The sequence below is a fragment of the Coturnix japonica genome, chromosome 15, assembly GCF_054131305.1.
Source record: "Coturnix japonica strain WE chromosome 15, WE-NBRP24, whole genome shotgun sequence".
Taxonomy (NCBI): Eukaryota; Metazoa; Chordata; class Aves; order Galliformes; family Phasianidae; genus Coturnix; species Coturnix japonica.
Window position 1 is genome coordinate 2493398 of NC_140677.1, and position 16123 is coordinate 2509520.

Sequence of the window (16123 nt, forward strand, 5' to 3'; positions counted from 1 at the left end):
GAAGAACACAGTCGGTTCTGTTGCAGATCTGAAAATATAATTAAGTTCCTTAAAATCCCAGTTCATCCCCCCTCTTAAGACAGTCCACTGACCTCACGTGAAAGGGATTGGTGGTTGTGCCTAACCACTATGTTTCATCTCTTGTCTTTTCTCATCTCTTTCCTCTCTTGCCTTCTCCTGCTTTTGGTGGTTCTAGATCTTCACAGAAAGCCTGAAAACAAATCATTATGCCAAAGTAAGGCTGAAACTCTTCTGATTCTTCTTTTTATCACTGCAGAACTTGGTCAGGGTCAAACATACAAAGCTGCTGAAGGTTGTTCTTTTAGAAGAAGGAGCCTTCGTCATTGCAGCTCTGTGGCAGAAATACCTCGTAGACTTTACATACAGTTTTAGTTTCTTGTTTGTTCTGCTTCACTTTCATTTCAAAATAGGAATGTAAAAATAGCAAGTGTCTTCATTTTGTTTATAGTTTATGTTAATTTCATCACTATGTAGGGCAAATTCCTCCTGGTTGCATGGCTTCAATCCATGCCTAATTCAACATTTTCTTGCTTGATCTCTTTTTTTGGTCAGTAATAAATTTAGCTTTGGCAATAATCTACCTGATCCTTCTTGTGCTCTCTTCAGTGGTCATCATTATGTGTCTTTACTGCAGTTATCGCAGAAACATGCCATGGCCAATGCACACATCATAACAGCAACATACAGTAGTGGGAGCACCCTGAGACATTCCCTGTTCTGGTGCAGCCCTTGTCTTCCCTTCAAATGAGCACAGGAAGAAAAGAAATCTGAAAGTTTCCTTTTTTTCCTTTTCTTTTGGTAAACTTTGTTTCTCCCTGCCTGGCAGGAGGGAGAAGCAGCTAATGTCTCCCTGCTGAAAGCATTAACTGATTGCATTGTTGCTTGAGCACAGCAGCTGTCCTTTTGCATTTAGACTCCCAGTGACAACAAAATTAAGGCAGCCTCCCCTTCTGTCAGGCAATAAAATGATTTTCTCAACTTCTTTATTTCTTCTGAGAACTTCTTAGCGCCTGCCGCTCTACGACTGCAGTAAGATGCTACAACCATAACGAAGGGGACCTTTTAATCAGTGTTTTCTGGAAAGTCAAATGGAAAACACAAAACAACGCAGATTCTAACGTGCCTTGAGGACTGACTTCCCCCACATTTTCTATTTGCCTTAAATTTGCAGATGTGTGGGGATGTTTAATCTCATTTACGCCACCAATGCTATGCTGATTAATTGCCCATTGATTTCTTTTGTCTGATAAAAATGATTGTGCTATGACATCTATAGAAAAGAACAAATCCCCAGCAAGGAGGAAGAAGAGTGCTGCTGCATGAGTCTGGATGGACCCTAATATTTTGTTATGCTCTTTGCACTAGATCAGAATGAGTCCATCCCAAATGATGCCTTCCAGGTAGTTTCACCTACACCTAGGTCTCAGGATGATGTGGATGCATAGCTGAATAAGAAAATAATTTTAAACTCAATCCTTTTCTCTTCCAGTGACCTATTTCAGGCACTTTTTAAGTAGACATCTTGCCTGCAATGAAAGTGCAACAGGAATGGAAGCTGCTGCTGAAAACTGATATACATTTCTATTTTGAATGGATCTCTATATCCTCACTCTCTGATTTTACACATAGTTAAATATGCATTATTTTTAATGAGAGAAAAAACACTTTTCAATTTAATAGCTCTTTTTTTCCTGGTTCTGAGTGGATCTGTTTATGTGCAGTTGCTAGGTCCAGTGTGATGCACCGAAAGCATGGGCTCTGCTATAACTTATGAAGGTTTGGGAGCCACAGTGCTAGGCTAAATCATCCACCATTTGCCACAGCAGGATCCTTTACCTATTTTCTGAAACATTTAGTTTCATTTTTTTCCTCTGGATCTGACCCTCGCAGCTCAGTGTGGGTAATTAGCCCCCTGCTTCTTCTGTAGATACTAAAAACTGGGGGAAAATAAACGTATCCATTTAAAACCATTATTGCAAAGGCACAGCCATGGAACGCTGGAAACTCACTCGCGATGTAAAGGGAAATTCTCATAAAATGACACTCGGGCATTTGGGTTCTTGCCTTCAGAATTAAGAACAGTATATTTTCTTAAACATCAAAAAATGAGGAAATGGAAAATGAGGCAGTTCTGTTTCTGTGGTTTCATAGCAGGAATTCAGGTACTGAAATCTCAGCTTGAGGTTTCACCATCCTAAAAATCACTTATGCAAGGAACTCTGATGTGAAATAATAAAAATTAGCATTAAAATAAGCAAAGAAAGAGTCTTTGGGAACACGATTTCTTCTCCAGTGTTACCCAAAGGAAATGATCTCTATATGGAAGGGTGGTCAAGTGATGAACTCTTAAAAAAGCTGTTATTGCAGGCTATATGCAACATGATTTGCCATCACACAGTTCTAATAGCACTTGGGAGCTTCCCCTTGCAGCTCCCTTGACAAAGTGTCCTTCCAGTTACTGCTTCTATGCCACTCAAATCAAAATCAAAGTTTGGACTCTGCTGTTATGGGTCTGTTCAATTCTGCCTTTTCTGCATACTGACACAATCGGGCAGATATTTCATTAAAGCAGTAAATATCAGAGCCAAGCCAGAATTTACCCAAACATCCAAGGCAGTATTGCACCTTACAAACTATCAATCTGCTACGCTGTTTCTCATTGAATCTATGGATTTAAAATTAAATCCCATTTTCTTCTTTCTACAAAGGAGGTATTAGAACAGACATTATTGGCTGAGAACTTAATCCTGCAATGGTACCATGTCCAACTCATCCAATTTTCTTATGAAATTCAATGGCTTTCTTTAAGCTCCAGCTTTCTGCATCAACCAGTTCCATAAGGAGCTCAGCTATTCATTTCAGCAGAGCTGAAGTCCAACTTTGACTTGGGTACACACTAAAGGCTCAAAAAGCCCTACATACACAATAGTTAAAATGATTGCCCATTTTGGGGGAGAAATTGTGATTTTTGAATGCCTCTGACAGTGCAGGCATTGAGTATTTGAGAGGGGAATGAAACGCTAACAGAGAAACATCTCAGCGTCTGCTGGCTTTGCTGGAGAAAGACCTGCTCTGAGCAACCACATTCCCTGCTCCTTATTCACCCATCTTTCCCTTTTTCACTCCCCACAATTCTCAGAGATTAATCCGGAAATAAAGTTGATTTTCTATGAGTTTTTCTTGAGTTTCCCCATTCCTATAAAGGTTTTATCTACTCTGCCACTGACTTGATGCCATTCTGCTTCAGAAATTCTGCTCAACCTCAGCTTTTCCAATAGCACAAAAGCAGTTCTGAGAGCCCTTAAAGACATCATTAAACATTTTATTTCCACGCCTTTCAAAGCCCCTGGAAATACATGTTGTATTACATGCCATCATTGCAAACAGCATTTCTCTTAATGCAATAATCTCAGTCTAATCTTTAGGCAGTGTGAATATTCTAAAAGGGAGGTTTAAAGATGTAGATGCTAAATAAATTAAAGTGAGCTAAGGGAAGGTGCTTTATAACTCTAGAAATATTGCAAGCATTATTTAAAGTAGTTAATATTTTTACAGCCTTGTGAATGCTAATCTCTGGGAAATCTCAGGTAGCAAATATAGTTTTAATTCTCAATTTTAGTTATCACAATCTGGAACTGTAAATTAATTTCAACACCATAAAAAGTAATAGAGACGTTTATTTTCCTAAGCAATCTGGCTTATTCAGCTGCAGACTAAATCTGAATTAATGGTTCCGATATGCTGAATACAAAATCAGTAATGATGTGAAACACAAACAACGACAGTATCTGCTGGAAGAGTTACGCTGCAGTCCAACTTCTTCTCATTAATAAACTCCATTACTATTTAAAACATTATACTGAGCTTTCTAGCTGGCACTTGAGTGCTCTCCTGGAGTCTCCTCTACAACAAATAACACCATCTGCAGTACTGTTATAGCCTAAATGTACTTCTTTCTCTCAGGGTTGCATTAAATGCAGAATTCTGACATCTGTCATATTTGTGTAACCAAGAAGCAAACTAAGGTAAAAACTTAGGAAAGTCATGGGATGTGATAGCCAATGTTCAGCCCAGGGAGGGAGGAGGAAGAGGTTACAAGAGCCTTATTTTAGTCACTGGAAAATAGAAACAAAAAGGATAAGGAAGGAAACCACAATGATGCCTCAGAACACAGCGTAATTCAAAGAAAATAGCGCTGTTGAAGAGCCATCGGCACTGCCCTGTGTCAAAGAAGAGGTTTCTTCAATAATATGTTGAAGACTTGTACGTATACAGAAGTATTTTTGTAAGTCTATGTACAGAAGTACATGGGAAGATATGAAACAGGGCAGAGGCATGCAAGACTGAAAATAGGATCAAAACGGAAACAAAGCAGCTTAGACTTACAGGAGGTCTAAAAGCCACGTGAGTTAGACTTACTTTTTGTTTATAATTGACTTCCCTAAGTAAGACGGTATTGCCAAAGAAAGCTATTGTTTTTCCTCCCTAACAGGAGCAACCCCCAAATCCCTCCATCTACAAATTACAAGTTCATCAACAAATGAGTTTTACCACAGCTCCACTGTGGAGCTGATGGTTTAATTACAGGTATGTTGACTACATCCAAGTGAAGAGTCTGGGTATACTGCTGCCTGTGAAAACCTAGCAGGGAAGATGGGGTTGGCAGCTCTCCAAAGAGAACTCAACCTGTCCTTGCTGCCCTCATGCTCAAAATCACCTGAAAGCCCTCACAAACAGGAGTTGAATCACTCTGTACTCGTGGCATTAAACAAAAGTCAAAGCAAATAGCAAGGCAGAAAAAAGAACCACAACAAAACTTCTCTGGGATTAACAAGGAATATCTTTAACTTGAGAGCATGCTGAAAAACCTGTCCCTCTGCTGGGGATGCTGAGGGGCTGCTCTCCCCACCAGGCCATGTTCATACTGAGGGCGCTGGTGGCATCTGCCTGCAGAGAATCATCAGCTTCCATTGAGAATGTGGCCACCATCAGCAACCCAGATAAAACTCTGCCCTGAGATGGAGCAACGTGCATCTCCTCAACCAACCAGGGGTCCTCCTGCATGGGGAGCACAACACAGAGGGACTCAGAGTGCTCTGGCTAACTTCTAACTCCAGCGAATGCAGAGCTATGAGTGTTACTAATTGTAAAAGAACAGCACACATGGACTTCATCACCCAGGCAAAGAAATACTCTATTTGTTTTAAACAATGAAAGAAAGAAAAAAAAAAAAAAATCTACTGAATCTTGCATTGCCTACACACAAAATATTATGCCAGTATTAAAGCCTGAAAATGAACATTATTTGCTAGAATGCATAGAAATACTTAGGTTTTGTTCTAAATCATTAAAACTGATTTGAAAACTGGAAGGCACTAAAAACATTTCTGCGCATCCCCAGTTGGGACCTACGATTATGACAGATCTTTAAGAGCAATTCCACCTGAGAGCTCTGGTAATCCTGCAGTTATTTGGTTAACAACAAACTGCTTTAATGTAAACTCCACTTGGAAAATACACGGGAGTTTTAGTGCAACTCCTCAGAAGGAGAGCCAGACAAATCAGGTATCTCTGGTAAAGCAGTACATGGTGCACTTCCTATGCTGATATTGCCCCTCCTCAGAGGACAGATGTCTTCCTACCATTGCCTGCAGGGCTGGGAGAAGTGCACAGCTCCAGACTACCACGAGTGGTGCTGAAAGCTCTAATAAACACAGGAGATTGCACTGATTAAAGCCCAATGGCGTAACTTGACCAGGGACATTTAATTTTATTAAATACCAAGCTATGTACCAGCACAGACCAGAGTGTGTATGAATCAATAATTGTTGGCAGGCTCATTTTACTGAAAGTTGCAACTGCCACAAAGTGACCATATTTCAGTTGATACCTTTAATTAAGGAAATGAAACAAAAAATAACTAAGTTGTAGGGATGGGTGATGCTAACCACGGCCATGAGTTCATTTCACAGGTGCCTTCGAATAGTATATAAAACATCTCAATAAAACAAGTTTTAAAGTACAAAGTGTGTTATCATTTTATTTCCTCGGAACAACTAATAAGCCTGGAAAGCCAGCCATGTATTTATAGAGGGATATATTCATAGAAGAAATCTTCCGGTGACTGGGGGAAAAATGGAGAAGCACACACCACTCCTAATGTAGAGAAATGACGGGTAGCTCATACTTATGAATGTAGTGCCATAGCTAAATTAGATAAATTATTATGGGCCCCAGATACCAATATCTGCTGCTATACACTGCCTGCTGCTGCAGAATCAGCCTTTTGATTTTTCTTCTCAGGGAGAGAGGGAAAATGAAAAATGTATTACTCTTTTCATTACACAGCTCACTATTTTCTGCTCCTTATATATGTGTTTTTATCTATATGTGCATAGATACGCGTGCTTAGTTACCAGCTTTTAATTTTCTTGCTACTGAGTGCACTCATCTCATGTATGTGTGGGAAATGCTGGTGCCCCAGTGCTGCCCCACCACCAGGCAGCTCTACCCACACTGCTTTTGGAGTGATATATTGATTCCAAGAACAAGAGCGAAACCTACCATAACTCCATAAAACCAAACCCTTTTCTTCAATAAAAGCATGACCTAATGCAATAAACTTCACTGTCTGCCAACCAACACAACAGGCACAGAACAGAGTACTTCTCTCCTAGATGTCTAGATATGGGGAGAAAGGTCTGTGTGTTAAACAGGAGGAAAAGGGATTCTTTGGGGGGGTTTAGACTTGAGGCAGCTAATTCAAAAACCTTGTGTGACTCCGGAGTCTGGGAGGATCTCTCTATTAGGGAACATCTCCAATTGGAACAGTGTGGGTACTCAGAGATCTTCTCTACAGAAGGTATTTCTTGTGCCATGATGATTTTACTTAACAGATTTCACCACATAATGCATATACACATAAATAGGTATAATAATGCTGCCTTGTAAACCTAACGCTGAATACATAATATGAAATAAGATTTAAAGTGCTCTGCTCCATATATAATTCTGAGATTTCTTACAACTGCAAGCAAGAATGAGATAGAGAATGATGCAGATATATACATACTCAGAACCATTCTTTTTGGAGGTATCAAGAAAAGCTTCCTTACTTCCAATAATGCTAAAGAAACATTATTACCCTGCAAGGAAGCACGAAGCTGCACGTGTGCACATTGGGATGGGAGACGGTGTAGGAAAGCAGCTACTTTCCTCCTTATCAGCTACAACAGGAATCAAACCTGGAACTTCTTTCCCCCACTCTGCACCACAGTCTGCCTCCCACTTCCTCTGCTAGGAGCAGGAATACAAAAAAGTAGTTCCAGCTCAGCCAGAGGATGATTTTTATCAGCTCATTTTAGTCAATAAAGAATGGAGTCAATCACTCTTAGAAAACAGCACTTTGCAGTCCTTGTATACCAGGCTGGTACAATCACAGAATAAATCAATAACCACATTAATCAATGCAACGTAAACTGCTGATCTCTATGGATAAATGGTACTGGTGTAAGAAGGCCCTCAAATAAATCCCAAACCCCCTCAAACTGTGTAGGTCTTAAATCTACCGAGGGCAGAGGGACACGTGAAAGATTTGCCTTGTTTCTCTTTAAAATCTTGAGCATGTCTCATGAAATCCAGGATGGACTTTTTTTTTTTGTTATCTTTTTGTGTCTCAGAGTTATTCCAATTCATTTTTTAAGGACAGGATATCTCTGTAGACATTTTCCTGCACTGAAATACATTGGCATACGTTGAACAGGTTAAGCAAAGAAATAATACATAGCAGCATTATTAATATGACATTCTAATTGCTACAGCACACACATTGTCAAGTTCTAAGTGCTATGAACTGATAAAAAAAGAAGCTCAAACTAAAAAAGCCTGAATGATTGAAGCCATTTAGAGGCCTTTATTGTACCATGCTGTCAAAATGTCCAAGTGACCTTTTCTACACGGTAAATTTAACCAAGAAAAATTTTATACAAGCTATTTTAATAGCACTGTTTTGCCCCCTTCCCCTTCCCCCCCACCTCATAGATTTGGGATTAGATAATGGTGAAAGCAAGAGAAATGTCACATCTTTACATATACTCTGAAGATGACTAAGTCATTACGTGCCAAGTCTCTGCAACTTTGTCTATGTTTTTAGGTAGAGAGATATTTCTGAATGCATATATACAAATGCATGAAAGCGATACTATTCTTCCACATTGCTGGTCCATAACAATCCTTTGCTATGTGGCAGCACTCCAGTAATCCACTCTCAGTGGCAGAAGACACCTCATCTGAACCCAACAGATTCCCTCCTCAGGATAAATAATACAAACACCACAAAACAGCATTTCCATATTGCCTGCACTTGGAAGATCTCACCACACTTGTCCCAACATTTCAACAGTCCACTTCAAATATTATCATCCCTCAACCCACATTCACTCTAAGGCTACAGTGAAGCTGCATCTACATGAAGCAAGGCAAGCTTCAAAGCAACTGACATTCAAGGGCGCTGAGACACATGGGAGTATACAGTGGACATACAGGTAGCAGAGAGGCATTAGGGATAATCACTGTAGGGCAAGATTCTAGATAGCTTTTACCCAGAGATGTGCAAAGAGCACTTGGACACAAGTTCCCTTTGAAGACCAAATAGATAAAACCTGCGTCAGCATCCCCAACCACCAGCTCAGGCAGCCCTGTGCATGCAAAAGCCTCTCTTAGCAGATTAATTCTTGCTTCTGTGCAGCAAATCGTTGTGGGAAATTCTCTGTGACTGCAGTACTTTCAGATATTAATAAAAATCTTTCTTTGCTTTTGCAATGTATTTATACATAAGCGTGATTTAGAGCTCTGTGTCAAGTCCTCACTAGCACTGCATTCCAACGACCTGCACAAAACACAGGGTGTTTCCGCACATCAGGGTAATGCTGATTTAGGGGTTGGTACAATGGCACACATGGGCTATTTTACTTAGTTTCTTGGCATTCATATTCAGAAATTGCTCTATAAAGAAGGGAGAAGGCATTAAAGAAAGTTTAAGTGATCTTAAATCACAGTGAAACATTGCATTTGGAACCAACTGAAACATTTGGATAGACTCAAAATTGCTTTTTTTTTTTTTTTTTTTTTTTCAGGGAGAAATATTTTGTTGATGTATTAAATTTAAAATGAAAATCTCTGACTGCGACTGGTTTTAGTTTTTTGCTACTTTGCTTATGTCATCAAAATATAATAGATATTACTCTTCTTGCTGTTGGAAATCCGAGTCTTGTCTTGGATTTGATCCCATGCTCTGAAGTCCGGGAGGTCTGCACCCAGCATTTCCAGTACAATACAAATAAATGGGGTTGTTCCCCTTCTCTGTTGTTTTCCTTTTGACTTCTAGTTTTTGGGAGTTAAAATTCCTATTTTGAAATGTCTTCTACAACTGTGAGTAACAAAACTCTTTCTATTTCAGCACCAGATGTCTTAACATTGTACAAAGATACAAGATGAAATCATTCAAGTTGGCTACCTGGCCTTTTCAACACTGTTCTTATAGATTGACCAGTCCAGTTTCATTTGGACATCTATTTTAGTGAAACAAACAACAAGAAAAATGATAGGGAAGAGGAGAACACGGGCCTCCACAATTTAACAAACTTCATTTATTTTAGAGATAGAAGGGGACCACATTATTATTTAATAGTATTCTCTTTAAGACTGCTTAGAAGCAGTGTTTTAACGCATTCTTCTCTTGTTGTAAATCTACTTTAGGAAGCACAGCAGCAGAACAAAATAGTGAATTAGATCAATTTAAGTTCTGTTTGCTGAAGTAAACATCTTCTAAGGGAAAGAATGAAAAGATTACTTGCTACAGTTGCATGTCTTGCTTGGTTTTAGTGGTTATGATGCCTAAAACCTGATGTCCGCAGGCAGAGGGGACACCACTTCGCCACAACTGTGGAGCAGAGATCTATGATAGACACTGTCCACATGGTAGCACATGGAAGAGGTAGGAAACATAAGCTGTAACGACCACTGGTTATTGCCTTGATGTTGCAAGGGTCCTTCCTGTATAAATACACATACTTATCCCTCAACTGGAACTCACTAGGCAGAATAGTGACTTGGTAATGCACTCATGTGCCAGCTCTAAGGAAGCTCAGCCAAAGAAAAGCGTTATTCAGGTCAGCAACCTTCAATTTCCTAGGGTTCTCCTTTAATTTAAAAGGGGATTCTCCCACAGAAATAACAGAATAAGACAAATATAGAAATTATGAGGTCAAACACAGGGAATTGGAAAATTAGCTCCTACAGAGAGAAAAACACCTTGCAAGGAAAATCAGTAATGCATGCAGAAATGAAAACAAACCTTAAGAAAACATTTTCTTGTTTAGTTTCACCACAAAGAAAAATATTTGTTCTTAGGGTATTAACAAGACTTCTAAATACCACAGCTACTTCATTCTGCACTGCTCTTTTCTACTGAAAGCTGTGTTAAACCTCTTCCTAGTAATTCCTGCAATTAGTATCTATGTAGAAGCCTCAAAGGACAGGCTTCTAAAAGCAGAATTATATTTTTAGAACCTCCCTGTAATTAATTGCCTATCAGGCCTCCTATACAGTTCCACACAACTGCTCTGCAGAACGTATTTCTTTCCTTGAATGAAAAGAATTGTTTTGTTTCAACTTAGTGAAAGGATCACATTCATGTTATAAAATAAAAGAGTTTAAGTTACTTTTCACTGAAAAAAATAAAATAAAATACCCCTTGCTTATTGGATGACAGAAAATCTGCATGCAGGCTGCAATGGTAGCAACAAGCTGCAGCTGGAGACCTGCTGGGATGTAATGATGCAAAAAGCTCTGTCAGAGCTCCACTGCAGTGGTCATCCTTTTGAAAAAACAATGTTGAATTCAATATGAGGATTACCGACTGCCACCAGATGCAAGTAAAATTTGTTTATCCACAATAAAGAAAAGCCCACATTCCTACACTCAATTCTATAGCCACAAGAATGTGAAATATGCTCTCTTCTGGCTTTGATAGCATCACAGAAAAAGCAAATATTTAACAGAGCGCAATTCCTAGCGAAATACCTTGTCCTGGGGATTTAATGTCCTTTTCATCCTCTGGAGTACATAAATCAAAACTGAACATTGTTTCATAATGCATGTTCTTGCTATGTGTTTATTATTTATGGTTTTGTGTCAGAGCACGTGGAGTTCTCTCAGCACGTCAGTAAACCCAGGCATCAAAATTTTGGTAACTTCCCATACGACTTCATATTTTAAGGGCAATATCTATGAAGAAAGGCTGAGGGAGATGAACTTGTTTAGCTTGGAGAAAAGAAGGCTCTGGGAAGACCTCACAGAGACCTTTCTGTACTTGAGGGGAGCTTATAATCAGGAGCAGAGCAACGCATTACACAGTCTGATAGCAATAGGCTCTGGGGGAATAGCTTTAAACAAAAAGAGTGGAGATTTAGATTAGATGTTAGGAAGCATTTCTTCACTCAGAGCTGCGGGCATCCCATCTCTGGAGGAACCCAAGGGCCATGGATGAACCCCTAAGCAGCCTCATCTGGGGGGCAAGTATCCACCCCACAGCAAGAGATCGAAACTGGGTAATATTTAAGATCCCTTCCAACTTAAGCTATCCTAGGATTAAGACTCTTGCTTCCAGCTTAGCTTCCCATTTCTGTGGATGTGAAATATGTTTTATCATGCTTTTTGGCAGATTATCACGCACAGGTTAAAGCATATTCTTCAGCTCATTTGTGTGCATACAAAGTGTCATCTCCCTTTGAGCCCTTCTTTTTTCAGAAGTATTGGGGTAGGGAGGGAACTTGATTAATTTGTTGTTGCAAATGGTTACAAAGATGAGATAACACATTTGTCAGTTACGAAAAGAAAATAGACTTCAAAATATAGTGGGAAGGATGAAAAGGTCCCCTAGTAGTGATGTGAGAAAACAAATACCTTTTATAGGATGTTGTTAAAGCTGACAGCAGTGTGACTTCATGTTTTGAGCTCTATCTATTCACTTGAAAGTCAAGCTCACTCTGGTGTTTAATTTGACATGCTAATAACTCAATAGATTGAAGGGTTTAATTAGATGCTTTTATTTATATTTCAAGATGAGGAAAATCAATGTTCTTCTCATTTACCTTCACACCCATCCCAGAGATGAATCTACACTTTCAACCTACAGTGAAGAACAATAATACCAGCTGAAGGATAACTAAACATGCTAGAAGACAGATATATTTTAATCTCTCCTTAAAAAAGTTGTTGATCAGAACAGCCTTTGCATAAAACAACCTTTTAAAGTTCATATCTCAAATTACAAAAGGTTCTGCCTTGTCCAAACCTGATTCAAGGCTTGCTGGTGTTACTGAAACTCTCTTAAACTCAAGGGCTTGGGGTTGGCCCATATACCACATACAGAAAAAAGAACTAAACTCACCCAGATAGTGAAGGGGATCCCTGTCTATGCAGCACATCTCCTCAAGAAACAGCCCAGGTCCAAGAGATGCTCTCCTTCCAAGAGTTGGCCCCTATCTGAGCCCAAGGAGCCTCTACCCTCCCCCCATCCTCCTTCTGGTTAAGTGGGGAGTGAGCACAGGTGCAAACAATTTGCCTGTGCTGTCTGGGCCAGGCACACCCCATCACCAGGTGTTCAATCACCAGTTGAAACCCTGAACTAACAGCTCCCCTATGAATATATTTCGTACTATGCATTCTGTAGTGGTTCCTGTAATACAAAAAGTAAATAACTAACTGTTATTTATTTGAAATGTTTTTGGTGGGTTTTGTTTTGTTTAGAGGTTGCGGTGAATGTGAATGTGAATGTGAGATAATTAATATCCACAACACAAGTAATTTCAGGTCTCTTCTCAGTTACCTCCTGGCACAAATCTTCCATGTTTGCCATACCATTAAATTGGAGTTTCAATAAGAATTAGTACAAAACTGGAGATCACTCTTTTCACAGTCTCAAGTTATATTTGGTACCACTCTATTTAATTAATGCATATACCTTTAGCTATGTATTTCAAAGCTTATCTTTTTAATCAATACATTATTAATATTTACATTTTCTTTTATGTGTACAATCTCTGTCTCCCTTCCCCACCCCCACTATTTTTCCTTCTTGGAAATTTTGGTTGTGATAAAGTATTAAGACAGAATCTACAGGTAGTTCAGTGTTAAGAGTCCATTGCTTCAGTCATCAAGGAAAAGAGTACATAAGAACAAAACTCAAGAGTAGGATCCCAGATGTCGATGTATACAGTTTTCTTGGGGACAGTTTTATTCCTCTAGAGCTTAAACCTGTAAAAACATAAGCATAAAAATAAGGAAATTTCTGTCCCAATCCATTTTTCCTATGCAGTCTTGTCTAACAATGCTCTTTTACAAAATATATGCAAAATAAAATATCCAAAAGACTATTTCTTTCTATTCACTTTTAAGTTGTAGCAGCAATTCTAGAGAGTTTTGAACAGCCTTCCCATGCCCCATATAGATATCAGCTTGCAGGAGGGTTTGGGTTGGTTAGTTACAAGCCAGGGTTCCATTCTGGATGAGTAATAAGAGCAGAGCCTGGACACACCTGCACTAGTTGTGGAGTGCAGCTGAGGAGCTCTACCTTAGTGTATGCAGCAGTTCCAGACCGGATTAAAATCTGCAGCATATACAGAAGCTGCAGAGTTGAGTTCAGTAAGAAAGTTTATGTCTCTGAAAAGCATTACAGATAAGGTCACATCTGGGTATTGTGAAATAGTTTCTCCACTAACGAACATGAGAAAACTGGAGACTAATCTACACTCACCCAGTAGAACAAAGGGAGAAGGAGGTCAACAGTGGTAGCAAAAATTCTGTTAATCCTTTGTACTATTCAGAGGCATACAGATTTCTTATTACACGCTGATATTCAGAGAAAGGAAATACAATCTTACGTACTTGATATTTTTGGGATCCTAATTTCCTTGCTGCTGCTGCCATCCCCACCATCACTGACGGTTCTTATTTCAATGAGATAATCTTCTTCAAATGGCACCAGAAGTTCAGCTGAAGTGTTGTTTGTCTCCAATATGTGAGCTTTACTCTGTCTGTTTTGTCTGTATAAAATCTAAACAAAAAAGGGTTAGAGAACAGAGGTTACTCAGTTGCTTCAGATTTTACATTGTTCTTTACATGGCTGAGAAATGAAAGGACAGAAGTTTGAATAGTAGTATCTGGGTTTCCACTTAGGAAGCACATTTCTGCAATTAGTTGTGATAGACCCAGTGCCTGCCTGCACATAGGTCTCTTCACTCATTTATCTCTGGGACGAGGTGCGGAGCAGCCCTGAGCCCACGTGCCCTGGGGGAGATAGAGATCCTACAGACTGTGATCAGATTGGGCCTTATAGAAGCCTTTCTTCGTAATTATCACTCTTGACAAACTTTACATAGTTATGATTAAAAGAGCACTTGAAGAGCAAAGCAGAAAGAGAAATAGAGTTAATGGAGATTGTAAGGAAAATACTGTGTTGAGTACTTATAGCACTCTCTCCACAACAAAATGTAACAGTCAGTTATAAGGAAGAAGCAGGTATGTTGGATACAAGAGAGAAGAGCTTAAAAGTCTGATTTTAATGTCACTTTGTGAGGCCATTCAAGCACACTAACTAGGCTCTAAGAGGAGGTGATCTTGAGAAAGATTACATGGTAGGATATTTTTTCTGTCTTTTTCCTCCCTGGGAATAAATAACTCTTGATCGTCACTTAAATGCTGAGCAACACCAGGATCTTGATCCTGACAATCTTTCCCCATCTAAGTGCTCTCCCCAGCCATTCTGACCACTTTTCAGGTCTTTCAGAAAGTCTTTGAGGGTCAGAGACACTGCAAACAAACTTTAAACTAAATATTCCTGTCCTTAAAAAGCAGATTTATGGAACCAACTTTTGTTTCGCCCACAGTGATCTTTATGTGAGTATCTACCATTCTATTTTCAAAGCTATGTTTATGAATTGTCAGAGAGGGAGGACTTTTAAATATGTTCTGGGTCACTTTAACTCTTAGGAGTCTGTTCTCTATTTCTTACAGGTGTGCAAAGCTCATTTCAATGCAAGAACCTTACAGAAATAAGATTACAAGGGAAAAGGAACAAGAGGAGTCCAGCAATGGGGACATCCAACTCCAAATGAGGTATTCTTCCACACTTTCTATAAATATCAGCCAACCATCCCAGTGACTGCAGAAAATTCACCTTTTCATGGGTAATGAATAGTCACAGTCCAACAACTCACTTTTTTCACCTCTGTTATAAACAACGTGTATGATTAACGAGATAACGCAATGACTTACCTTGTAATAATGCAATGACTTACCTTGTAGCCTAGCACCTCTGATTCATTCTCCATTGTTTTCACATGTTCCCAATTCAAGCAGATTTTGGAATTTGTCAGTTTCCATGCAATATTTACTGGAGGTTGACTGGGAGCTTAAAAAGAAACAAAGATGATGATGATCACAAGATACAACTTTGTATTAATTTGCATAGTGTAATTGAATGAGACTCTGACATGGAAGTAGCAAATGCATGGGTGATTCAAGGCTAAAAGAGAGAAATATATTTTCCAGTCCATCATTGCTCTCTTATTAGTCAGAATAAAGATCTATTCATAGCACAGAACCACTTACTGTGAGAGTTCATTCTGGAAATTAGGCAAAGCCTGACAGTGCCTGACAGTTCAAGTTACATTTGATAGATTTTATTTAAGTATGATGTTGTTCCCATCTATCTTTTAATGGACTGGAGAATGTTTTGCTGTATGGATTTCAGAAAAAAAAGTTGAAACCAGGAGCAGAATACAAAAGGCTCGATTTTCATCGGCCATGAGAATAGGCTACAAAGAGTTACACATTAAAGTCTCCATGTGATCCATCATGAAATGTTGCTGGATTTTATAAATTCTCAGTATAATAGGCTGAGGGTAGATTTTCAAAGGTTTTTTTATGCCTAAGTGCCAGGACTTTGAAAATTTGCCTACGAGTGACAGAAATCGAATCCTGTGTGAACATGTGAAGTTGAAACTGCGCCTTTGAACTGACTGTCTCAGATTTACATCAT

The 16123-nt window shown here is 39.1% G+C and overlaps 1 protein-coding gene across 6 annotated transcripts in view; it reads right to left on the minus strand.

The window, feature by feature from the left end:
* Positions 1–12112: 12112 nt before the first annotated feature.
* The window catches only part of CNTN6 (contactin 6), a 127374-nt gene continuing 123363 nt past the window's right edge, over positions 12113–16123 (minus strand). For all 6 annotated transcript variants that reach the window (XM_015875353.3, XM_085516145.1, XM_015875354.3 and 3 more), the window contains 3 exons: positions 15381–15493; positions 13969–14137; positions 12113–13338 (listed from right to left, as the gene is read on the minus strand). In XM_015875353.3, coding sequence (XP_015730839.2) covers positions 13238–13338; positions 13969–14137; positions 15381–15493 — 383 coding nt within the window. In that variant the 3' untranslated portion in view covers positions 12113–13237. The remainder of the gene's footprint in view (positions 13339–13968; positions 14138–15380; positions 15494–16123) is intronic.